The sequence below is a fragment of the Purpureocillium lilacinum genome (assembly GCF_023168085.1).
Source record: "Purpureocillium lilacinum CBS 284.36 DNA, scaffold_5, whole genome shotgun sequence".
In the NCBI taxonomy this organism is placed as follows: domain Eukaryota; kingdom Fungi; phylum Ascomycota; class Sordariomycetes; order Hypocreales; family Ophiocordycipitaceae; genus Purpureocillium; species Purpureocillium lilacinum.
Window position 1 is genome coordinate 4,068,393 of NW_027072115.1, and position 24,043 is coordinate 4,092,435.

The 24,043-nt window shown below is 60.5% G+C and overlaps 8 protein-coding genes across 8 annotated transcripts; 3 read left to right on the plus strand and 5 right to left on the minus strand.

Moving 5' to 3' along the window:
- Window positions 1-1,504: 1,504 nt before the first annotated feature.
- PLICBS_007832 (uncharacterized protein) lies at window positions 1,505-2,274 on the plus strand (the record flags this gene model as incomplete). The annotated part of the gene is made up of 2 exons (XM_018321302.2): window positions 1,505-1,910; window positions 1,976-2,274. The coding sequence occupies 2 exons, from the start codon at window positions 1,505-1,507 to the stop codon at window positions 2,272-2,274; spliced, it is 705 nt and encodes a 234-aa protein (XP_018181199.1).
- Window positions 2,275-3,139: 865 nt separating this feature from the next.
- Window positions 3,140-4,354, plus strand: PLICBS_007833 (uncharacterized protein; the record flags this gene model as incomplete). Its single annotated transcript, XM_018321303.2, has 4 exons — window positions 3,140-3,187; window positions 3,278-3,628; window positions 3,721-3,994; window positions 4,074-4,354. The coding sequence occupies 4 exons, from the start codon at window positions 3,140-3,142 to the stop codon at window positions 4,352-4,354; spliced, it is 954 nt and encodes a 317-aa protein (XP_018181200.2).
- Window positions 4,355-4,567: 213 nt separating this feature from the next.
- Window positions 4,568-6,324, minus strand: PLICBS_007834 (uncharacterized protein; the record flags this gene model as incomplete). The annotated part of the gene is made up of 2 exons (XM_018321304.2): window positions 4,568-5,045; window positions 5,114-6,324. The coding sequence occupies 2 exons, from the start codon at window positions 6,322-6,324 to the stop codon at window positions 4,568-4,570; spliced, it is 1,689 nt and encodes a 562-aa protein (XP_018181201.2).
- Window positions 6,325-7,699: 1,375 nt separating this feature from the next.
- PLICBS_007835 (uncharacterized protein) lies at window positions 7,700-8,614 on the minus strand (the record flags this gene model as incomplete). Its single annotated transcript, XM_018321305.2, has 2 exons — window positions 7,700-8,283; window positions 8,383-8,614. The coding sequence occupies 2 exons, from the start codon at window positions 8,612-8,614 to the stop codon at window positions 7,700-7,702; spliced, it is 816 nt and encodes a 271-aa protein (XP_018181202.2).
- Window positions 8,615-9,929: 1,315 nt separating this feature from the next.
- On the plus strand, window positions 9,930-10,682 carry PLICBS_007836 (uncharacterized protein; the record flags this gene model as incomplete). Its single annotated transcript, XM_018321306.2, has 1 exon — window positions 9,930-10,682. The coding sequence occupies one exon, from the start codon at window positions 9,930-9,932 to the stop codon at window positions 10,680-10,682; it is 753 nt and encodes a 250-aa protein (XP_018181203.2).
- Window positions 10,683-11,083: 401 nt separating this feature from the next.
- On the minus strand, window positions 11,084-12,339 carry PLICBS_007837 (uncharacterized protein; the record flags this gene model as incomplete). The annotated part of the gene is made up of 3 exons (XM_018321307.2): window positions 11,084-11,671; window positions 11,753-12,038; window positions 12,128-12,339. 3 exons carry the CDS (start codon window positions 12,337-12,339, stop codon window positions 11,084-11,086), a joined length of 1,086 nt encoding a protein of 361 aa, XP_018181204.1.
- A 1,665-nt stretch (window positions 12,340-14,004) lies between these two features.
- Window positions 14,005-20,168, minus strand: PLICBS_007838 (uncharacterized protein; the record flags this gene model as incomplete). Its single annotated transcript, XM_018321308.2, has 2 exons — window positions 14,005-19,808; window positions 19,877-20,168. The coding sequence occupies 2 exons, from the start codon at window positions 20,166-20,168 to the stop codon at window positions 14,005-14,007; spliced, it is 6,096 nt and encodes a 2,031-aa protein (XP_018181205.2).
- Window positions 20,169-21,244: 1,076 nt separating this feature from the next.
- PLICBS_007839 (uncharacterized protein) lies at window positions 21,245-22,189 on the minus strand (the record flags this gene model as incomplete). Its single annotated transcript, XM_018321309.2, has 1 exon — window positions 21,245-22,189. The coding sequence occupies one exon, from the start codon at window positions 22,187-22,189 to the stop codon at window positions 21,245-21,247; it is 945 nt and encodes a 314-aa protein (XP_018181206.2).
- Between the last annotated feature and the right edge of the window lie 1,854 nt (window positions 22,190-24,043).

Consider the following 24,043-nt stretch of genomic DNA (forward strand, 5'->3'; position numbering starts at 1 on the left):
CGCATGTCTGTCCTCAATCACATATCAGCCCAAGCCAACCGACGCGCTGTGCATCTAAATCACGACATATGCTCCCGAGCCCAGTCATAGCCATCATGTTATGTAACAGAAAGCATCTGCTGGACTCCAGGCCTCAGGTCGGGCCTTTGATCTTCAGCACGCACAACATCAAATGCAGCCTCTCTGCAGCCCGCGGCGCCATTGCTCTCCGGTCGTGTCGTGAATAGAGATACGGGGTCAGGGACATTAGCGGAAGAGCATTTGCCGGGCCCACGGACTTGCCGAGCCGTCCTGCTGCCAGTACAGGGGTAGTCACAGGTGCTGGCTACCTGCACGTTGACGAAGATGTCCCACAACAAGACGCCACCGCCAGGTAGCTTGCACGCGCATCTTGCTGAGTCGGCTCCAAAGAGCGCGTTCGCAATGATGGAGTCAACCTGAGGTCGGCATTAGAGAGCATAGCCGCCGAGTCTATGGCGATCATTAGCAAAGAGCGCGGCCACCACGCTGCACCAGAAGCCCGATCCGGCGCCATGTTTCGAGAAGCCCAAGTCATGTCCTGTCAGAAATCGACATTGAGTAGCAATAAATCGAGGCAATATCGCCCGTTCCGTCACAAGGTGGCAAGCTGTACAGCCGCTCTCGGCCACCACGCAGACGTCAATGTTTCACAACGCTTCAATCGAGATGCCCGTCGGTGCCTGATAACCGCCTTCATGCCGTCGACTCTGCGACAGCACGGGCCGTGCCGCAGGTCTTCAGCGTGCCACGGCTCGATTTTCGTATCCAAATACGGCCAAGCAGACCGCCTCGTAGGATTTTGAGGTCTCAGAGGTGCCTATGCGTGCTCAGTTGCTGCAATGTGTGTGCCTTGTCGGCCGCGCTGCTATACAAGTCGACGTCGCACGAGTTACATCGCGCATATGCCCAGACAGGGCTTGGTCTCCGAAAACGGCCTTCAGCTGGCCTCGATGCAGTATGTACTATGTACGAATGTAGTATGCACTATGCAGCTGGGCAACTTGGGGGCAGCCGCCCGGGAACAAGTGGGGCAGAGTCTCAATAGGTTTCGAAGAGCCCAGCAACTCTTGCCCTTGCGAGGCGGCTGGGTTTCACCAGAGGAGGGGGTTATCTTCCCCGGACATTGGTTGCGAGGGGCGCTGGGTTGCCGTCGTGCAACATGGCACACGGCGCTTCTCACAAAAGCATCACGGCGTGGTGGCTGTACCTTGGCGCCTCTGTCTCATCGCGCACCTCACTGCGGGAGCTGACGAGACAACAAACAGCCCAACCTGAGGCCTTTCTCTCTCGAGGTAGTTGAAGGGCGGACACAGCAGAGTCAACATGCCCCTACTGTGTTTCGAGCGGAGCATAAAAGGCATAGACTCCCCGGGAGCGAAGCATCAATATCCTCTCCAGTCTGTAGCATCACCAGCTTCTTCGACCTCCAGCAGCCCTCAACTCTCAGCACTCGTCACTCAGCAGCCTCTCCGCAAGCTTCACAATGGCCACCGCCGAGTACATTGTCAAAGTTCTCAACAAGTCCGAAGAGACGCGCAACTACTTGTTCTTCAACGAAATCCCCGACCCGTCCGCCTCCGTGGGCAAGATCTACAACAATGTCTGGATCCGGTCTCCGGGCGTGCCCTCCCCCAACGGCCGCGCCGAGTTCGATGTCAAGGTCGCCAACTTTGCCATCTGCGGCACGACCCCGAAGCCCGTAGACTATGGCGTGGTCGTCTCCACGAGCGACTATGCCGCCGTGGAGCTGACCAGCAATACCAAGCCCGGTACCGCGCCCGTCATGGCCATTGTCAACGACGGTCCGCAGTTCGTTGCGCCCTTTGGGTCCACCAACAAGGACAACTCGTTTGGCATCCAGACCAAGGCATTCGACCCTAACCAGTACGGTATGCGGCTGCCTCCCCGAGCGATCGGATGAGTTGGTTCTCACTAACACAGAGGCTCTTTTCAGACACGGCCTACTGCGGATACGGCAAGCTCAATGGGAAGGGCGACGTCGTCCCCGTGGCTGTCTGGCGAGCCAAGCCCAGCTTGAACTACGATCTGACGCCCAAGGTCACCTACTACGTCGGAACCGGAGACTACGCCGCGGGCACTGCCGTCGACATCACCTCGATTGGTGTCGTCTCTACGATCGACTTCACCACGGCCAAGCCGGGTCAAACCGTGGCCACCATCACCCACAATGTCGACGGGACGTACACGGACCCTGTGTTCAGCTACCCCACCAAGGCGAAGCCGTATGCCTAAGTTCTGGGCTGGACAGAAGGGGTGCTCAGGAGGTCGCACGCTTATGTGAGCAATGGGGTCACTCGTCCGTCGTGGATTGTGACCATCGCTGGCTTCACTGCTTTTTTCTTAACCGTCATGGGCTCGGTCCGTGACCCCTCACTCACTTGACACTTGAAACAGAGGTAGGCAGTATGACAACTGAACCCTCGGGCCACTTCTTGCTACATTGGGAACCGGACGTGAAAGGAAGGGCTTGACAATATACTGCGCTCCCGCTTGCAATATGTCCTGATGGTTGGCGAGTGACTTGTGATTGGTGGCCGGTACAGTTCGTAGGATGAAATGCATGTGGCCAGTATGGGTCTGCCAGGAGCTTGAGATGTTCGTATTCCCAATTGGGTGCCAGAAAAGGAAGCCAAGTGCGAGGTAGTCCAACATAGCCGTTCAGCCGTCCGAAGGTGGATTAAGCAGGTGATTTCGGAGCATGAAGGAGTCCTATGTGGGCCACCAGCGTTGGGTGTGGACTGGACTGGGGGCCTCATCTGATAAGATTATCAGATCAGATCAATCCGTCAGTACCCGTGGTCCCGTAGTGGCTCCATCGCGAACCCTCCCCAGCAATCATTGATGAGCATTGCCGCACGGAACCCGTTTCTCCGACCATCGGTTGTACGAACGGCTTGTCTACAGCCCCCTGGGCGAAGCTAGCCGATTGTCTCTTTGAGTGATATTCATGCCAACAATCGAACCACCAGACCGGTGTGCAGCTCAGCCAACCCTCCGTCAACATCATCGTCCGAACACCAGAGTGCCCAGAACGAACCTCATCCTCTGTCTCTGCCCAACGTCAAACTTGCACCAAAGATACACACACGAGCCCACAATGGCTGAACACAGGCATCTGGCAACCTGCCACCCCTACTTTATCGACGTAAGTTGCGACACAATCCATCGAGTTCAATCCCCCACGCTCAGCAGGAGGGCCAATTGCTTGCTTACACGTGCCAACGCCTCAATTCAGTTCCCCAAGAACCTCCCTGAAGGCACGACCATCCGCGGCATGACCCGCGAGCGCAAGCCCATCGTCCCTCAGCCGGGCATTGACATTATCGAGTTCGATGTCCCGTTGCGCGACGGCGCGAATACCACTCTGCGCACGTACCGACAAGCCGCCAGCGCGAACAGACGCCTCCCCGCGTTGGTGTACATGCACGGCGGCGGGTTCGTCACGGGCAGTCTCGAGACGGACGATGCGCCGTGCCGCGCCATCGCCGAGGCGCTGGACCTTGTCGTCGTCAATGTCGAGTATCGGCTCGCGCCGGAGTATCAGTTCCCTGTTGGATTTGAGGACTGCTTCGACGTGGTGCGGTGGGTAGGTTTCAACTTTGCCTTCAGTCCCCACGATACCAGACATGTACTCCAGTTCATGATCGAGCTTTCGACTGACGCGGGCATCAACACTAGGTCGCTTCTCCCGAGGGACAAGAGAGGCTCCGCGCCGACCTCGCCAAGGGCTTCATCCTCGGCGGCACCTCCGCGGGCGCCAACTTCGCCGCGGGCATCGCGCACCTGGCGCTGCAAGAAGCCCTGACTCCGCGCATCACCGGGTTGGTGTTCCTCGCAGGGAGCTTCTGTCACCCTGACGCCCGGCCGGAGAAGTACCTCGATCGGATCCTCAGCGTGGACGAAATCACGGTCGCGCCTGGGTTGACGAGGAAGTCGATTGACTACTACGCGGGTGCGTCACATCCATTGAGTTTTTGTCGCCGTTCACGCAGATCAGGACGATGATCATCCAACTGACAAAACACGCACAGCCAAATACGGCGCTCCGCCCGAGGACAAGCGCCTCTCCCCGCTGCTCTTCGACTCGCACGCCAACATCGCCGACAAGGCGTACTTTGCCGTCTGCGGCCTGGACCCGCGCCGCGACGAGGCGCTGCTGTTCGGACAACTGCTGGAGGAAGCCGGCCTCGGCACCAAAGTCGACGTGTACCCCGGCCTGCCGCACGGCTTCTGGGCGTCGTGCCCGGATCTCGACGTGTCCCAGGAGTGGCTGCGCAAGCTCATCGACGGGCTGCGGTGGATGATCGCGTAGCAATGCAAGGGGTGCAGCGACTGCACGCGGCGGCGGATGCTGGACTGGTAACTACCTTGGGAGCGCTCACGAAAGAAACGCTTCATTAACGGGTCATGTCTTTCTGAGAAACAACAACAACAACAACAACAACAACAACAACAACAACAGCAACAGCAGAACGTCAGGCTGTCTAATGATGGATATTCACATCGCGCCTCCGCAAAGCACATGCTACAGCTCGCCCGTCGCACTCGCACTCGCACCCGCACCCGCACCCCTTTTCTGCTTCTTGTCAAACTCCTGCAACCACGCCTTGACGAAGCGCACCTCCTCGGCCTGCACATCGACAATTTGCTTGGGCGGGAACCCGGGACGCGCCTGGGCCGGGTCCTTGAGCCCGTTCTCGTCCCAGTGGTGCACCGCCCAGTCCACGAGGATAAAGGGCTCCTCCGTGGTGGACTGCCGGCCGGGCCGGCCGATGGCGTGGCCGGTGGCCGCGCGCCAGGGGTCCTGCGCGCCGTTGATGAGCGCCACGCGCGGGTAGCTGAAGTTGAAGCCGCCGTACTTGTTGACGGCGTCGACGTCCGGGTGCGCCGTGATGTTGAAGAGGCGGCGGCAGCTGGTGGTGGAGTACTCGTACGTCAGGGCGCGCGAGATCATGGAGAGCTTGTTCTTGGGCGTGGCGGCGCCGGAGTTGAAATAACCCCATCTAGGCAACGTGGGTCAGTAAACTGAAGGGCCATCACGAGAAATAATGTGAGCGAGAATAAGACGTACTCGGTGCAGGTCTGGTACAGCCAGCTGCGGTACTCCCCGGCGGCGATGCTGGTGTCGTTGGTGTAGAACCGGTCAGACACGCACTCACGGAGGCCCTGGCCCTTGCAGGAGCTCTTGGTCTGCTTCACCGAGTCCTTGACGAAGCCAATGTAGTTGAGCATCCTGGTCGTGAGCGTCTTCAGCTCATGGCCCTTGTACCCAGCACCGCTGACGGCCTTTTCCACCTCGGGCCTCAAAAACGCCGTGCTTTCGAAGAGGAGGCTGTTCGAGGTGATGGTCGCGCACCACTTGCCAAACGACGCATCGTCCTCGGCAGGGTCCCAGTTGGTGGACTGCAGGCCGCTCACGCCGCCCGTCAGGTACGCGGCGAACTCGTCGTTCCAGAGCTCCTTGAGGCCGAAGAAGTCCTTGACCTTGTCCGCCCGGGCGTCGTCCCCGCTGAGCAGCATGCTGTCGACGACGTGCATGAGCTTCTGCTGCGTGGGCGAGCAGTCGCCGGGCGCGTAGTGCCGCGCCGCCTCAAAGTACTGCCAGAAGACGTCGACGGCGGCGGTGACGCCCGACGAGGAGATGGCGCCCCAGTACACGTCCGGGTAGACCTTGCGCGTGAAGGCGGCGACGGCGCCGGCGTACGACCCGCCGTAGATGATCCAGGGCGTGCCGGGGGCGGTGAGGTTGACGTGCTCGAGGCCCGGGAACCGCACGTGGCGCGCAAAGTAGGCATTGTCGGCGAGGGCCTGCTCGGTGCTGAGGAAGCGCAGGTTCTCGACGGAGACGTCCTCGGTCGGGTAGCTGGTGCCGTAGTAGCGGTGCTCGAGGACGACGCCGACGCCGCCCGTCGCCTTGGTCAGGATGGGCACGATTCCGTGGTCGAGGAAGTCGAAGCGGCCCTCGCTCGTGAACTCGCCCGAGTTGAGCACGACGACGGGCCCGCCGGGCCTGTAGTTGGACGTGTCGAGCCAGTAGCGCAGGGGGAAGGTGGCGTTGGAGTGCGGCTCGTACCGCGACGAGTTGTGGAAGTGGTCCACCGGCACCGAGAGGTTGTACGCCTTGATGCGCGAGTCGGCGGGCGGCGCCGGGACCGACGAGTCTGCTGCTCCGGCGGGCGCGAGGACGCGGAGCAGCCCGGGGGCGTGGAGCGCCGTCGCCGGGCCGATGCAGAGGAGCGCAGCAGCAAATGCTGCGAGGGGGCCTCCTCGGACGACGGTCATGGTGATGCCAAGCGTGCAGTTCTCGCGCGTCAACTACCAGCCAAGAAGAAGAGGTTCCACAGCGGGCTTCTGTCAGTATTACAAGCAAAGCAAGCGAGCACTGCCAGTCGACGACGGAGAAGGGGGGCGCGGTTCCAGCGTTTGCTTATGGCCGGACACTGCTCATTATATATATAAATACAAACCGGGCACAGCACGGACGGCATCATCCATCATAAGTTCCGCCGTTGTTGCATCTGTATCTACCGCCCTCCCCCCTCCCCCGGCCGGCGGTGCCCTCAACGGGGCAACGGCAGAACAAACAGCAGGGCGCAGGACCCTGGCTTGACTTGTTCCGGCAGGTGAGATGACGCTGATCCAACTCCACAGTGGCGTCGTTTGACCTACAGCGCGCGTGCAGTGGGGAAGCATACTATCCCTCCGACAGTGCATCTCCATGCGCCTTCTTCCCCCCACGGGCCACTCCTTCGGCGCAGGGAGCCGTCGGGCTGCAGAATCCGAGGCTGACTTGCAGGCACTCTCATCTATTTCTTGTGTTTTTTAATGAACACAATGCAATAGGAATGGTAGTCTCTAATGCTCGCTTCCATCCCGCTCTCGGGACCTCTCCGCTTTCCTCCGGTGCCTCATCAATGAGATGAGATGAAATCGGCTGCACGCTTGGGATCCAGTGTGGGTATCGTACCCGGCGCGCCGCTCGCACTGGTGAGGCTCGACTTGTGGTACAACCAAACAGCACGGTGCGTCAGGACGGAGGGTGCCAATCGGGCAGTGGCCGATGCAACGGCGCGGCATGCGGGCCTGTGGTGGCACCAACGCGGGCCTGGACGTCGGCACGCCGGACATCGGCACATGCGAATCGGTCCCCGGCATATCGATAGGACTCGTCGGACGACAATGATTGCGTACGCGTGACGCCCGCCTACGTTGGGCCCTCTGAAGGGAGCATTGCAGTGAATTGCCGTCGCGGACGCACCGGCTGGTTATCTCATCAAATAGCTCTTATTACCATGTTGCACAGCGCCGAGGAACTCTTCTCATCCAACAGGATGTCATTCGTCAACCATCTGTGGCAGCTTCGTGAGTTCTTCCATGTCCTTTAGATGCTGGCGTGTGATTGCATCGCCCCATCTCACAGCTGGCTCGGCCTGGTCAGACACATGCAATCATTTGCGAATATCGTCTATTCATGCAAGTCGTCTATCCGTCTGTCTCTTGCCCCCAATATTAGGTGCCTCCCCGAAGGAAACGGTGCCATTGCAGCACCAAGGTGTCAGTCATCCCAAGTCGTAACTCTCGTGTCGGCCGACGCCACCCAAACAGGCCGCAACTGCAGCATCCTGCCTCAAGCCCAACGCTACTTGCTTCAAGACGCTCAGTGCCCGCCTTCCGCCTCCCATCCCGCTCGCACCAGCCAGAACATGGCCATCAACGGCGTCGTCAACAGCCCCAGCACTCCGCCGAGCACAAGCTTGAACACCTGGGGCGCCCACCTATCCGCGTACACCCAGTCCGCGCCCTCCTTGCGCCCTACCGCCGTCAGCGCGCCCACCGATATGGGCCACAGGACGAGGAAGCTCGGCACCGCGAGCAGGAAGCCCCGCAGCGCCTGTTGGAAGACGGCGACAGGCGAGTTGACGCGCACGCGCTCCACCACCTCGTCCGGCCGTGGCGTTGACGCATCGGACCCGTCCACCTCGTCGCCAGCGCTGCCCGCGATGGGCAGGAAAAACCACCACCGCAGCAGCCGCTGCCACCGAGACGACGATGACGGAACGGAAACCCAGCCGATGGGGTGGACGGAGCGGTGATTCAAGTCGTGCGCGACGAGCGCCCACTCGACGAACCAGGTGATGATGCACTGCACAATGATGGTGACGGCCGCGTCGCCGGCCAGCGTGTTGGGCAAGCCGAAGAGCCGGATCGGCCGCTCCTCTGTGTCCTGAGTCGTGTACATGGCTAGATGGGACCATGCGTGTAAGCGCGGGCTGAGACATGCTTTTCATTTTTGATTGCGATGGCAACCAACTGACGGCAGGGGGAGGCGAGCAGACGTACCGTAGGCGATGCCAAAGTTGACGCCGCCGGACAGGGCCATGGCGCCGAGGCCGTCGAGCACGAAGATGTAGAACCACTGGTGGCCCGTCATCCGGGGAGTCGGCTCCAGTCTTCCATCCGCTGAAGGGGCGGCGGCTGCTGCTGTTGCGACGACAGCATCGTCGGCTGCCTCACCGTCTCTGCGCGCTGCGCGGCCCCTTTCCGGCGCTGCCGGCTTGCGCGTCCGGGGCATGACGCTGTCGTGTGAGGAGAACTCGTGGGTATCAACAAACCGGCGCAGCAAACCGCCAACATGCGCAAGCCCATCAACGGAAATATGTACAAAAGTAGGGAGTAATGTGCCACACGTGAGTTTCGAAACGGGTGAAGCAGCGACCTTTTTTCTTTCAGCCGTTTCTGTCCGTTGTTTCTCCACTATGTGTACAAAACTGCCCGTTGCTGCCGTCCGAGCGTCAGTGGCGGAAACTGCGTTCGCACGCGCCCAACAGAAACCGCTGAACAAGGTTTCCCGGCTCTGCCGCGCCGCCGGAGGAAGAGTGGGGGCCTCGCCGGGCGGCCGGCCCGGCGCGCGGGGCCCTAAAGGGGCTGTCTCGGAGGGACTCGGGCGGTGGCGTCGCGGTCCAGTCTCGGCGTCAACGGACGGCAGGTAGGTGTACTGTGGTTTTCGTCTCTTGTTTGCGATTGTACGAGGTTGCGTCTGGCGTGTGTTCGTGGACTCGAGTGCGGCTATTTCCTTTTGTGCTCCTTGCGTCTCGTTTTTGGCAGTGTATCATTAATGTGCGGAGTACGGGGGCAATTAATGATCACATGTGTGTGTTCTGCTTCAGACTTGGCCCCGTGCGCGAGGCCGGCATGATCAGAGCTTGCCTCATGCGCGCGACACCATCGCCCACTCCTATTCCCTTTTCGAGGAACCCATTAACTGAATCTCCAGGCTTGACTGCGGCCCGACGCGGAACGTGTCCATGGGTTGCCGCGCCCAGGGCTAACCACCGAGCCCTGCCAGCTTACATGCATGTAGACACCATGTTAGCCTGCCGAGGTAAGGCCATGTAGGGTTCCTGTATAGGAGAGCTTCCCGCTCGACTATTACATGGCGAATGCTCAGAGTCCGTGTCCACCACGGTCTGGTGATGCCATCTCGAGTCCATTAGGAAAGTACCGAAGCTAGACCCCTTTAGTGACACTGGGCCCTCAAGCGCTCGGCACAAAACAATCGATAGGGGCAATCTTCTCACTGGGTGCTTTTCATTGTCATCAATCACGAACAAACGTTGTATAGGATTATGCAGTCATCAGCAGAGCAAGGGCAAGCGTCCCCGGCGTCGTCTTTTTATTCCTTCTCACATCTTCCAGCGGAGCTGCGCCTCCAGACATGGCAACATGTTCTCGACAACGCGACGACCGGCCGCATGATTCGAGCCACCGTCTACCACCAAGTCCAGGCGACGCCGCACAGCTGCCTAACACTGGGCGGACGATTCTGCGGCAACCACGGCCACTGCCCACGGTACAGAGAGGGCGACCCTTGTCATCATTCCGACTGCATGACCGACGGCTACTTTGCGGCCAGCGACGCATTTCCCGAGCCCGAGGACCCGACATCGGGCATGCAGCTGCAGAGCCTGAGCCTCGCGTGTCGAGAATCCAGGGGCGTCGTGACTTCATCGGCATACGGCCGGCAGGTGCCTGTTTATCGTGGCCGCTGGCATCCAGGGATCCAGTCGAAGCTCGTGCGCGTCGACCCGGCAAGGGACACGCTCTTGGTCGTTCACGTCCCCGACATGAGCTCCAGTCACGAACCGACGTCACCGCCAAACGAGGACCTCACACAAAGGCCGACTCCGGCCGTTCTCAAGGCCTTTCCACGGGATCAAGATCTGTTCAGGCAGTTCCGCAAAGTCGTGTCATCCTTCCAGCACGTCGCGTATCGCTACGAGGGACTCAACAGAGCCAGTCGCCAGAGCGAGTTTTCGACAATACCCGACTTCCAGATGCTGCTGTTCTACTTCGAGTCGCTAAAGCGGCTGTGCGCCTGGCCTGATCCGAAGACCTGGCGCGACGCCGTGTTGGATAACGTGGTGGTGGTGGACGATGTCGAGAGCCTCGATCCGCCGGATGAGCACGTGCGCTATTTGGTCGAAGAGGCCGCAGACATCATTGGCGATCAGAACGAGTATGCTCAAGCGCAAAGGGACCATTGTCCTCGGAGCGACACGCATTGGATACCGATGCCGCGGGACTTGGAGCGCATTGGCTGCTATGCACAGCACGCTTGGCTGGGCCAGGGCGCAGGCTGATCAGTACCATTGTCGCATGCTTGCACCAACTTCGGCTCGGGTCCCAGGCTCAAAAAGGTATATTTGGCGGATACAATACCATTGTCGTTGAGAATGAGACAATGTCTACTGGACACTGCCATGGCGGCAAGTCCCCAGTGTCCAGTCACTGCTACAACCAAAAGATTGGCGAGCACACGTGTCGAGCTGCAGTCTCAGACACGATGCATGTGGGCAGGTTCAAGTGTGGATGGCATATCCATTGCTGTATATATCTACTACGAAAGCACGCAGACCAGACACCGTGTATATGTAGGAAGCGCTCGATCCAAATGCAGCCTCATGTCCCCCCCGTTCCATGCCGTGTTCCTCTAGTAAACCCGATTATACCACCGCCCCGCGTCTTCATGCACAAGTGACGACTAGTTCGTAGCAATCACCACACAGTTATCAAAGTACCACGTAATCGCAGACTGGCTACGCGTCTCCCCCAGGACAAACACGCCCTTGGGCCCAGCCAGGGAGTTCGAGACGGTAAACGTCCCCTGGTACTGGTACCAGCCGTTGCCGATGGCCTGCCCGCCCGTCGCGCTGCTGCTGGCCACGCCGTAGCCGTCGCTCTGGATGGAGACGTAGATGTTGCCCGCCGGGTCGCGGCCCTGCGAGTTGCGCGTCTGGAAGCTCCAGCGGTAGGTGCGGCCCGCGTCGAGGGTGAAGGGCACCGACGTGCGCAGGTCGCCGAAGCCCAGGTACTGCGTGTTGGTGACGGACATGGCGTTGGTGTAGCTGCCGTCGGCGGCGTTGGTGCCCACGACGCTGCCGGACCAGCCGTTGGGGTTGTTGTTGTACCAGCTCCAGCCCTCGAGGCCGCGCTCGAAGCCCGGGTTGGAGATGAGGTTGGTCGGCGTGGGGGGGTCGACGGTGACGGTGGCGGCGCCGCTGGTGGTCGCCGTGGAGGTGGTGACCCATTCCGTCACGGTGGCCGTGGTAGTCAGGGGGACAACGCTCGTCTGCAAGTCATCGTATAGTCAGCACTGCCGCCGAGCCAAAGAAGAGTGCCATGTGGCGTTGGAGAGATGGGTAAGTCATACAGCGGTGACGGTCGCAGTTCCGGCCGTGTATGTGACGCTGACCGTGCTGGCAGGCACATCAATGCAGGCGCAGGCCGAAGTAATGCGAGCCGCGGGATACGCTCCGCTCGTCGCGCAACTCGGCGGCTGAGCCGGCGCACCGTCACGCTTGACCTTTCCAGCCGGCGCATATCCGCGCGTGACCGTCACAGTCGCGGACGGCACCGTGGCGGTATAGACCGTAGTCGTGGACGTGAGAGTCTGGCTCTCGGTGCTAACCACGGAGCTTTCATACGCGGTGGTGGTCCTGTCCGAGATGTGTGTTAGTTCGATATGGCAAAACGCCAACAGGGACTCAGAAGCCAAGAGACTGAACTGGGAAGGTTAGGCACTCACGTCGTGGCAGTGACGGTCGCAACCGTTGTCGTGTACGGCGTGAGCTGGCCACAATACGCCGACGCCTGGGCCGAGTAGCGCTTGTCGACAAAGCATCGCAGCAGGTTGTCGCGGTTGCAAGTGTCCGCTCGGCCGTTGAGCTCGACTGGCGACGCGCTCGCAACTCTGACAGCGCAGAGGCCGGCGTACAAGGTGGCAATTGAACGGAGCATCTTGAGATGAAAAAAGAGGGCAGCGAATTAAGTCAACCTTGTGCCAATGTCGCTGGAGAAGTCCTTTGCTGCTGATCTGGTTTGAATCAGACGATAGAAACTCGAGATATCAAGCACTTTATATACATCGCGACAACACTCTTCAGGTCTCTCTTCTCACGCCTTGAGTCCAGACTTACACGACAACCCTCTTCAAGACATCTCGATTCTAGACTCGGAAACTTGCCCCTACCGCTTTGGGAACCCCCGTCCGCGTTGAGCAGTAACTAGCGCCTTTCCCGCATCACTAACGCAGTGCCGCGGTCAGAAACGGGCTGGGCCTGATTAGTCCCCTAAAGTAGCGCGCGGCAGGGTCTCTCACCGTCTCAGCTGGGGTGCTGGTGGCGGCCCAGACCCGTTCATGCGCGGCCCAGGCCGCTCAGGAACCACGAACCGTGCGTGCGCAGCGGAGGGTCAGTCACTTGAGCTGACAGGAGGCCGCCTAGCCCAGCCCGCCCCGTCCAGCTGAAGAAGACCCGGTCGCACGGAGAGCAAATAGCGACTTCGTCTATTGGCAATGCCGCGGTGACGAAGCCACCCGCTCGGACGGTCCGGTCCGCCTTAGTACCGGGCCGAGAAGCTTGTTGACCATGTCATGGTGGCAGTCATGATCAGTTGCGGTCGCTTAGTCTTGCCTCTAATATTAGCGAGTCTTCTGGGCCGTGGCACTTGATGATCTGCATTGCCTCCATTTCTCTCATCCTCACAGCGTGCTTTCTCAATAGGAACGCGCTTATCAGGTCCAGTCCGGCTCTCAACAGACTGCTGAAGCTCTTTCTCAGTTAGAAATAGTATTGTCTCTTGCATCCCGCGCTTGTCCCGACACCTCTACTGCACTAACACCATGACATGGAAAGTCACAAGATAGACACTACTGCACTAGTCATGACATCCTGGGACAACGCGGACCCTCGTCAGCCCAGGACCTCAGCCTCTTTCTTCTTAATAGTCGACTCTCACCGTCACATCGGTTCCTCCGGAGCTAGCTAGGCATCAATAGCCGGAAGAGCGGCAGAGGGTGCTGGGCCGCTCTGGTAATAGTCGCTTGAAGATCCGCCGGGAGCATGCACACGTGGGATTCCGTTTTGGGTCTTGTGCTGTGAGGCGCGGTGTAATCGTACGGGTCGAGACCCGGTAGTTGAGCGCGAGGTACATGTAGACGAATTGAGGGTAGCCCTCATGACGGGACGCACTGTCACTTGACGTCTCTCCTCGTCTAGCTTACCGGCTGTCGGGTAACGGTTCTCACTGCAGTGCATGTGCAAATGAGCACGGCGATCCTGCTGCTTCCGCGGCTCCCTCGACATTCCTCGCCGCCTCAGAAGCTAACATTTTGGTGCGACGCATACCACGATGCCAAATTGTTACACAAGGAGGAACGAGTCACAGTAGGGCACCCATCGACAGCTTCGTAAAACCAAAAGGAAAATTCATGAGTCTGGTGCTACGCATCGGTTTATGCCGTCTTCACCGTGCACGCCTCCTTGTCAGAGCGAGTAAAAGTACAGAGCACTTTACATTCCCGATTATCCCCCCTCGGCCACCTCCGTCGTACACACCCCATACCCCTTCCCAAAGCACAACCAACACCGTCACGATGCCGAATCAATACCGCGGGCTGCGGACCTAGTGCGCCCCGCGAGCTCTCTTCGCGCCTCTGGCGCTATCGCCATCACCTCTCGGGCGCTTCGTTCCCGGTTGGAAGTCGGCTGCTCCTGGGTTGAAACCCCTGCCGCGTCCGCGCCCGGCTTGCTGAGCCTGACCGCCCTCCTGGTTGCCGCTTGCCGTCCGCTGTCCCGGGGGCACGTATGCGCCGCCTCGTCCGCGACCGCCGCCGCGAGGCATGGGGATGCCCGACTTAGGAGCCTGCCCCTGCTGTTGGGGCTGGCCTTGAGGAGCCTGCGTCGGGGTTTGGCCGGGTGCTTGGGAGGACACCACGCCTTCTGTCTTGGTGGCAAACGGATTGGCTGCCTCCGGCTTGGGACCGCTTGTTGAGGCGGCAAAAGGATTCGCCGGCTTTGGCGGCAGAGTGCTGCCCGTCGGTTGTGCGGGCGCCGCTGGCTTGGCCTCGGCCTCCGCTGCAGTGTTTGGCGCTGGGGTAGATACGGTCGGTGTCGTTGCAGCTGGCGTCGCCGTCGCCGCCGGCTTGGCCGCCGGAGTCGACTGCGGAGCAGGAGTGGCCGGTGGCTTAGCTGGTGTTCCCGGTGCCGCGGCGGGCGTAGACGCGGGTCCGCTCTGGACCTTCTTGACATCCTCCCATACTTCGACGACGGGCTTCTGGGGCGTCTCCGTGGCCGCCGTCTCCACAACACCGAGCTTCGTCTCGGCCGTCTTAAGCCTATTCTCGGCCCTGCTAATGCGGAGGGCAGACTTCTTCGACTCCATGAGCTGCGCCTGCTCGCGGGCCGACTGGACCTTGGCCTCCGTCTCACCCTTGATCTTGGCGCTTTCCGCTTCCAGTCGCTTCTTGATGTTTGCCGTGATGATGCTCTTAGCGGTCTGATTGGAGGACAGGAACTGTCGCACTCCCGCATCGTCAAGTTGCGACAGGTCCGAGGCGCTGACGGTGGTGGGTGTGGCAGGCGGCTGCTGGGCATCGGCCTTGGCCGGTGTCGCCGGTGGCTCGTTGGGCGTCTGGTTCGCGGGCTGGCTGACCTGGTTTTCGGCCTGCCAGATGCGCTTTTCCTGCTCCAGCCGCAGCTTAAAGTCGTCTTCCTTCTGCTTGAGCTTCTCCTCCGTTTGGGTGCGGCTCTCTCTCAGCTTGTTGTTGAGCGTGTCGCGCATCTTGTCGCAGCGCTCCTTGACCGTCTGCGCAATCTTGGCCTCCACCTCGTTGGCCTTTTCCTCGTATTCAGCCGCCTTGGCTTCGGCCGCGGCAAGCTTCTCCTCCAGGGCCTTTCTCTCCTCGTCAGACAAGCCTGGTGGGCCGTTCTGGCTCTGGTCCCCAGCCTCCGGGGCAGGTGCGGGCGGCGCCTGCTCGGTGCCGGTGACGTCCATCGGTGTCGGCGCCTCCTGTAGCTTCTGTCTGGCCTCGTCACGCTCCGCAATGGCCGTCTGCATCTCGGCACGGAGGTTCTCGAGTTGTTGCTCAGCGCCTAGCTTCTGCGCGTTGAGGGCCTCCAGCTCTTTGCGAGCGTCGGCAAGCTGCTGTTCGAGCTGAGCGACCACTTCTGTCGAGCCAGCTTGTGTCTCCGCCGCCTGTGGCTGCTGTCCCTGCTGCCGAAGTTCGTCGACCTGTCTCTTAAAGTTTTGCACCTGCTGCTCGAGAGAAGTCTTCTCGTTGGTGGCCTCCTCGGCGCGCTTCTGGGCTCCGTCGAGATCTCCCTTGGCTTGGTCAAGTTGTGCCTGGAGGTCGTTTGCCTTGCCGACCATTTCGTTCTTGTCGCTGGTGAGCTTCCGAGACCGCTCCTTGAACTGTTCCGTGAGCCTGCCACGCGTCGTCTGCCAGGCCTCACGCTCCGACTCCAGCGTTGACTCGAGCTCGGTGACCTTGGCTTGCAGCGGTCCCTCGCCCTCCTTCAGGGCATCCCGCTCCTTCTGCAGATCCTCGACCGACTTCTTGAGCGACTCCATCTCAGCAGGATCGACGCGGCCATACTTGGTAAGTATACCCTCGGTGCGCTTCTGCCAACGGTCGCGGTCCTCTTGGATCTGCTTGATTTCCTCCTCAAGATACGACTTTTGCGTGGTCAAGGTGTCGATTTCCGCCTCGAGAGGCTGCACCTTGCCTTCCATCTCCTCAATCTTCCTCGTCTTCTCGGCGATCTGGTCCTTCAGCTGGCCGTTCTCGTTTCGCAATGCCGCGCTGCTCTCCCGGTACAGATTCAGCTCGTTGAGCTTCTCCATGAGGTCTTGGTGTGCCATGGAGTTGCGGCCGCCCTGAGCTGCCTGGAGGCGCTCCTGGTCGAGCTTGAGGCGTGCCTCGTCGAGCTGTGACTGAACGTACTCGACCTGCTGTTGGAGACGCTTGGATTCCTGAGACTTGAGGTCGTATTGGACCTCAAGAATCTCCTTTTCGCGTCGCAGGTAGCTGTTGAGTTCGCGCAGACCTTCCAGGGCGTCACCGACATGGACTGGTGACATGCCCTCGTCGCCGTTCTCGTTGCCGCCGCGGCTCTGCTGCAAAGCGGCGACCTGGGCCGTGAGGCCCTCCAGTTGCTGGTGAAGGAGCTTGTTCTGGGCGTTGACATCCTCGCGACGAGCCGTGAGCTCGGACATCTCCTGCTCCAGCTGCTGCCTACGCTCGTCCCAGGAGCTTTCGCTCTGCGTCAGGGCAACCTTGGCCGACTCCGCTTCGGCTCTGAGGGTCGCCGTCTGGCTCTTCAGCTCGTTGTACTCTGAGCGCAGCTGCTGGACGAGCTTGGCTGCCTCGGCGTGCTTCACGAGCTCCTGCTCGTAGTCCTGCTGTGCCTTGGACGCGATCTCGGCCTGCGCCCTTAGGTCCTGCTGATGATATCGGGCAGCCTCGACGTGCCGGGCGCTGTCGTTCTTGAGTCGCTGGAGCTCCTCCTCGAGAATAGTCTTTTCGTCCTCATACTTGCGAGCAACCTCGCCCTGAGAGTCCCGCAGCGTCGACAGCTCGCTGTTAGTCTGCGACAACTCTGCAGAGACGTCTTCCAATCGCTGGCTGAGTTCCTTGATCTTGGCGTCCTTTTCGCCGACGAGCGTCTCCATCTCCTGGCGGTACTGGTCTTGAGAACCTCGGAGGTCCTCCAGCGCCTCCTCGTTCTCCCGGCTGAGTTCCTTGTACTGCTCCGCCTGGGCTGTCGCGTTCTCGAGGTGCGTCTTGGCAAGGTCGAGGTCGCGCTTCAGATCCGAGATGTCGTTGTTGAGCTCATGGATCTCGGCCTCGAGCTGCTGCTGTCGCTCGTCGTTGTCCGTGGTACCGGGCCGGGGAGTGGGTCGTGGCTGTAGGCGACCGACGCGCTCCTCAGCATTGCGAAGCTCGACTGTCAACTCATCGACGCGGGCTTGGAGGTGGTCTCTGGTGGTCTTGACGACGACGTGGTCCTCGCGAATCTGGCTCAAGCTAGCCATGAGTTCGTCAATTCGCTTCTGGGCCTCCTTGGCTTCAAACTCCTTGCGCAGCTGCAGCTTCTTGGTCTCTTCCGACTCATTCGAGAGCTTGCGCTGCGTCTCGCTCAAGTCGCGCTCCAAAGCCTCGATCTTGGTCTGCGCCTTGCGACGCGCTTCGGACTCGGAAATGTTGCGCTCGTTCTCCAAAGACTGCTGCGTCGCGAGAAGGTTGTTGAGTCGGTTCTTCTCCTCAATCAGGTTCTCGTTCTCCTTGCTCATTCGGTCCTGGATCTCCTTCCAAAGCTTCTTCTCGGCCTTGAGGTTGGCGGTCTCGTTGCGCATGCTGTCGAGTAGACCCTTGGCCTCGATGAGCTCTTCGGCGACCTGCTGGGTTCGAATGTCCTGCTTGGCCGCCATCTCGGAAAGGCTCTGGCTACGCTTCTGGAGCTCCACGTTCTCGCCCTGGAGGGCCACGTAGTTGGTCTGCAGCATCTCTCTCCGCTCAGACTCGAGACGCAAGTCGCCCTGGAGCTTGACCCGCTCCGTTTGCATTGAGTTCTTCTCCGACGAGAGGCGGTCCACCTGAGTGCGGAGGTCCTTGCGAACGTCGTCTTGGGCGTTTCGGTAGTTGTCGTACTCGGACTGCAGCTTGCGAAGTGCCTCGTTGAGGGCCTCTGTCTGGTCTCCCTCGATGCTAGCGAGGGGAGGCCGCTGGCTGCCGTCGAGGGAGCCGCGCATCATGGACGCCTCGTCGCCGCCGGCGCCACGTTGCTGGAGGATACGACGGAACATGTCGCGTTCCATCTTGTAACTCTCCATGGTGTTCTTGATGGCCTTGCTCTCGTCAATCATGTGCTCGAGCTCGCGCTGCAGCTTCTCGACATTATCGTGGTCGAGCTTAGCCTGGTGCTTGGCGGCCAGTGCGTCCTCGCTCTCAATCTGCTCGGCCAACTCGCGCGTGATGCGCAGGAGGTCCTCGTTCTTGGTCTGAAGGGCTTTGATGTCCTTGAACACGACAAGCTTCTGGGTGATAAACTGGTGCGTGTCAGACAGGTCGGACAGCGCCTCCTCGGTGATTTCGCCCTTTTCGAGTTGCTGAAGTCGGAACTTTTCGTCCTCCGTCAGCTCGTCCATGCCCTTCTCGAGCGCGTAAATATTGAAGACCAGAAGTTGGATCTGGGTTCCCAGGTCGCGCAGCTGCGTCTTGAGAATCTTGACTTCGGAGGTCGTGTTCGCCAGGGCGCTCTCGGCCTTGCGAGCCGCTTTTCTGGCGACATCGCGCTCCTCGAAGCTTTGCTGCGACAGCTCCGACATGCGCGCCATTTCATTGCGGAGCGTCTCGGTCTCGGCCTGGAGCTCTTGAATCTCAGGAGCCTTGGCCTCCAGAGCAGAGAGCATGGTATCCAGCTCCTCGGACAGCTGCTGGTTACGTCGCCTCTCGCTGGCCAACTGTCCCTTGACTTGGAACAGCTGTTCGATTGCCTGCGTCGCGGTGACGGCCGACTTGCTGCGAACGGACCCAGGGGTGCCGAAAGGCGACGCGGCGCGAGCCATGAGCGAGCCGTTAGCCCGAGGGGTTTGCGGTGGCTCTCCAGGCTGTGGGCGCTGATCCATGCGGGCGTGTAGCTCGTCGAGCTCAGACTCCAGCTGCTGAATCTTCTCCTCCATTTGCGTCGTGGTCTGTCGCTCTTGTTCCAGCTCGGTGCGTACCCGGCGGATCTCGTTCTCGTAGTTGTCCTTGAGGCGTTCTTTCTCGGCCTCAAGCTCGCGCACGCGCTCTTGGTGCTTCTTGCTGAGCTGGTCCGACATGTCGACGAGTCGTCGCTGGTCCTCGAGCTCCTGCTTATAGCTCTCGACCGTGGTGGCAAACGCGCCCTCTTGCTTCTGCAACTTGACGAGGGCATCGTCGGCCTTGGCCTGCATGGCCTCGAGACGCTCGCGCAGTTGCTGCTCGGTCCGTTTGAGGGCATCGACCTGGGATCGCGCATCTTCACTCTCACGCTGGAGCTCAGCGATGCGCGCACCCTTTTCTTTCCTGTACTTGAGCGACTCGTCGCTCTTGGTCTTGAGCTCATTCTCGAGCCACTCGCTGTTGCGACGGGCGAGCTCGAGCTGTTGCTTCAGTGACTCCTCGCGATACTTGGCGCTGTTGAGTTGGCCCTTGGCGTTCTGCTCCGACTGCTGCAGGGCGGTGATTTCGCGGGACAGCTCGACATTGCGCTGGTGTTGCTTGGTGAGCTCGTCGGTGATTGTCTGGTCCCGCTTATTGTTGGACTCGATGATGCTCAAGTTGGTCCGGTTCGATGACTGGAGCGTTTCGATCTTGTCGTTGAGCGCCTTGACCTCGGCGTCGTGGTCCGAGTTCTTGGCCTTGAGCGACTGAAGCTCATTCTCCAGAGTTTGCCGCTTTGTCTCTGTGCGCAGCATCGCACGGTCAGTATGGTGTCCACCGGGACGCAGGGAGGGAAGGACTGTCGCATACCCTCTTCCTTCAAGCTCTTTCTGGCTTCTTCAACATCCTTCAGTGCCTTTTCCGCCGTCGCCTTGCTCGTCTGGGAGCGTGTTTCTGCGCTCCGCACCGCGTTTTCGAGCTCGATGTCTGTTTGCAGCTTGTCGGCGTACAGCGTGTCGAACTCGTGCGCCTTGGCCGCCACGGCGCGCAGCAGGGTCGAGACGAGGTCGACGGTCGGCTCGGTCGTCAGGGCAGTGACGACGGGCTGGTCGAGGCCGAGGTGGCCGGCGATGTAGCCCGCGTCCACGTCGGCCGCCGCCATGATCACGACCTCGGGCTAGGTGCAGCAGGAGGCGTGTCGACTCGTCATCCCTCGGCGGCCTGTACCATCCGCAAATGAAGAAGAGATTGAAGTGAGCCTAGAAATGAGCGTCGTGGGGTTGCAAATAAGCGCCCTCGCGCAGTCGTCGGCGTCGGCGGCGGTTTGGCTGAGGGACCGACGGTGATTGTTTTGCGAGGCTGGCGTGTTTGAGGCTCGAACGAAAAGAGGCGCGCGAGCTTGGGGTAGCTGCGGCGCTAGCAAGCGCTGCGCGGTGGGTGGGACTTGGGCCAGCCTCGCACCTGCCAGTAGAGAGGGGCCGGCGCAGGCAGCAGCGACTTCCGGGGTTGAGCCGGCAGCACCCGACAGCAGGGAAGCTCCTGCCGGCCTGGGCAGTTGCTTGTGGGTCCATCGTACGATGAGTCAGCGTAAATGTCAACCTACCCGGTACCTCCCGAAACTTGTGAGCCAAAGACAACTCGGACAAGCTCGATTCGGCAGTGTTATGTGAAGAACATAAGTCTCATCGATCAATATCGTGGATGCCATCTGACTGAGTCTGGAGAGACTGAGGGATGTTTCACAAGGGCTTCAACGATTTTTGTGTTTGTGATGTCATGTATTCAATGAACCGGCTGCGTCGTGCGCGCTCGTTCATGTATCCAACTATCTCACTATCTAAACATTATCCACCCTGACTCTTTTAGGTCAGATGCCGTTATTGCTCTTGGTGCAATAGTGTCCTATTTGACGTTTGCCCCCAAGCCATGCATGTATGCTCGCTGAAAATCTCCCCGCGGGGAATGTCACCCGCCCCAAACAACGCCATGCTGTGATGCTGTTACACGCAAGTATTCCTTCATGCAGGGGTCATGTAATACCCGTTTCGCCCCATCGCTGGGTGCGCGCTCATGATGCTGTCCTTGTGACCTTGTCCAATCCGCCAAAACGCCTGCGCTGAAAGGCAGTTCGCCCCAATTGTTGATTAATTACCGTGTATGGTTGCTGTGTCGTTGTTGTTGTTACATTATTCGTTATCAAACTGTCGTGCCCCAGTGACATTGTATCGGCACCAGCCGTCACCGCGACTGCTGCCGTGGGTGGTCGCCAAACAGCCCCAGTGTCCGCCGCATGGCAGAAAAGTAGTTTGACGGGATGATTCTGGGGGTCGCAGACCGGTCGGAGCTATCCCGACGCTGGTCCAGCTGTTGCTGCGGCGAGACGCCGGTAAGCTCGCGGTCCGTGTCGGAGGATCCTCGTCGCGAGGGCGAAAACCTCCTGGAAAGCTTTAGGCGCGACGACTGCTTCTTGACCTTGGTGCCGGTGCAGTCGTTGCTGACCCTGTCCAGAGGCGAGACGCTCGAGCTGCGCGAGCTGATGCCCGTCCCGACGGTCGACTCAGACGCGCGGCGGCGTCCACCCCGACAAGCATCCCCGGTAGCGGCGTAGTCGACGTCGGTGAAGCCATCGAGGGCGGCAGACCAGTCGGCGGCCTCGAAGAGCTTCCGGGCGATGGCGCGCTGCTCGGCCGCTTCGCGCAGCGTCTTCCATAGGCTGTGGCCGAGGCGGTCCCAGACGACCGGGGCCTTGAACAGGCGGCGGCAGGCGACGGTGCCCTCCTTCTCGTCGAGCTCGCCGTAGGAGTTGAGCTCGGGCATTGTGGGGACGGCTTCGCAGACGATGGCGATCTGCTCGCGCATCTCGCTCCAGTCGGGCGAGGTGTCGAGGAAGTCGTTGAGGTAGAGCCAGGCCTGGGCGCGCAGCGTGGCGTGCTCGTGGGCGGCGGCGGCCTGCTCCATCTGCTGCTGCTCCATGAGGCGGGTCTGCTTGTTGCGCCGCTTGGTCGTCGGCAGCTGGAAGAAGGAGGCGGTCGACGAGGCGGAGAAGGATGATGAGGACGAGGATGACGAGGGCGGGAAGTTGCAGACGGAGTTGGAGGAGGAGGAGAATGTGCGGTGGCGGACGCCCGGGATGGCCATGCCGCCGGGGTGGATGTGGTTATGAGGGAGGTATCCGGCCGTCATGGCGGCGTGCTTTCTTTGCGTCGAGATATTACAGCGTGTTGTGTATGGCGATGTTCAGTGGAACAGGGCATCAGAGAGCAAAGGCGGTTTCGAGATGCAGCCGGCGTTGTTAAGTAGAAAGACGTCGTCCCTTGTGGTGGCCAGGCCAGATGCGGCGTCTATGACGACTTGTAACGCGAGGGTGACAGCTGCTGTTTGAGCCTCAAGTCGATGCCGTAAGTCCCTTTGAATAGCTCCTGCGGGGAGAGAACAAGGTAATGTAGGTATGTCCCGCCTGCGTGCTGCAACGCGCCTCTGGCAGGCAGGGCTTCCAGCGTGGCCCGGGCGGGTTCGTGAGGTTGCAAAGGGTTGCTAGGCACGCCCCCTCTCGCACCCCGAAAAGGGCCGTTTTGGGGGTCGAGGGCTTTATTTGTCCGGTTGTTTGGGCCGGCGGTGGAGGTTGCCGATGCGTGTGCGTGTTGCGTGCGTTGTGTGTGTGTCTGTGGTGTGCGTGTACTGTATGCTCGCTTGTTTCGTGGCCGCGCCTCGGTGGTGTTGCTGCCGGGGGGCCGGGTGTCGAGGACGAACAGTGCGCTGGCTGGCGACGATGATGATGCTCTTTGTCGGAACAAAGCGATGGCGCAGCTGTGCATCACGGTGGATCGAGGTTGAGGCAGAGTTGAAAGGGAATCCGGGGGAGAGCAGGTAAGAGCATATGTGAGGGGGCCCCCCTGGGGCGAGATCACTTATATCACGGGTATCGCGAGCGTGGTGGACTGGACGACATGACATCTCATTGTGAACCGGCGCAGGGTCAAGGGACAAGGGCCGGCTGCCTGGGCACACCACCACACACAACACAACACACCGCATCACACCCCCCTCCCCCCCGGCCTCCCGCGTTGCTTGTTGCTTGGTGTGTCGGGCAGCCAGCCAACCGCCGGCAGCCAGATCCAACGTTGCGCCGGCTGGGCACGCGCAGGTCATCATGGGAGCGGCAGCGTGTGCGACTGCGGAGGGGGGCCGGGGTCAGCCACCACCGACAGGCGGCGCCCATGATCCCGTCAATGGGGTGGCGGGCCTGGCGGGCCTGGCTGGCGCTTTGTGGTTGTGGGCGAAGAGGGGGGGTAAGAAGTGTCCATTCATAGAACGTCTTAGTAGGGTCGGAGGGTGCCGCCGGGGCGAGTGCCGGCGAGGGAGGGAAGCGCCGCGCCAGTTAGATTTTAGATTTTGGGTTTGGGCCGCTGTCGCGTTGTCGTGTTGTCGTCGTCGTCCGCCGTCGTCGGCAGTCGTCCGCCACGTCGTTATCCGCGTCATGTGTCTGTCTATAGTCTATACGTCCCATGTGTCTCTCCGTGTCGTCGTCGCTGACGTTTCAGACCATCCTGTTTGACTCTGACTGCGCAAGCTCTATTTTGAGCATGCGGGCTGATGATACCGTGGCATGAGCAGTAGCAGCAGCGGCAGCAGCAACAGCAGCATCACCGGCGGCGGGATGGAGCCCGTTGGTGGCGTCACCGCAGGCCGGGAGTGGTTTCAACGTTTCGAAACGCACGCGGTTCCTTTGACGCCATGCCAAACAGCTCCCAAACTGGGGGCCCTCGACAGGATGCTACTAATTTGGATCAGCAGCTCCACGACTGTCGTTGGCTGCAGTTGGCAGCTGTCCGCCTGCCTAGCAACCAACAGCAGCTGGATTGAGGCGGGCTAGGAACGTTGGGTGATGCGAGGGGAAGCGTTGCCTCGTCAAGAAGAATGGAGTAGTATTGCCGTAGCTGAGAGAGGGGCGGCACGGGAGGCAGTGAATCAGGAAACAACAGCCGGAGTAGACACAGCTGCTGGAGCACGGTATGCAGAGGTAGTGTACGGCTGAAC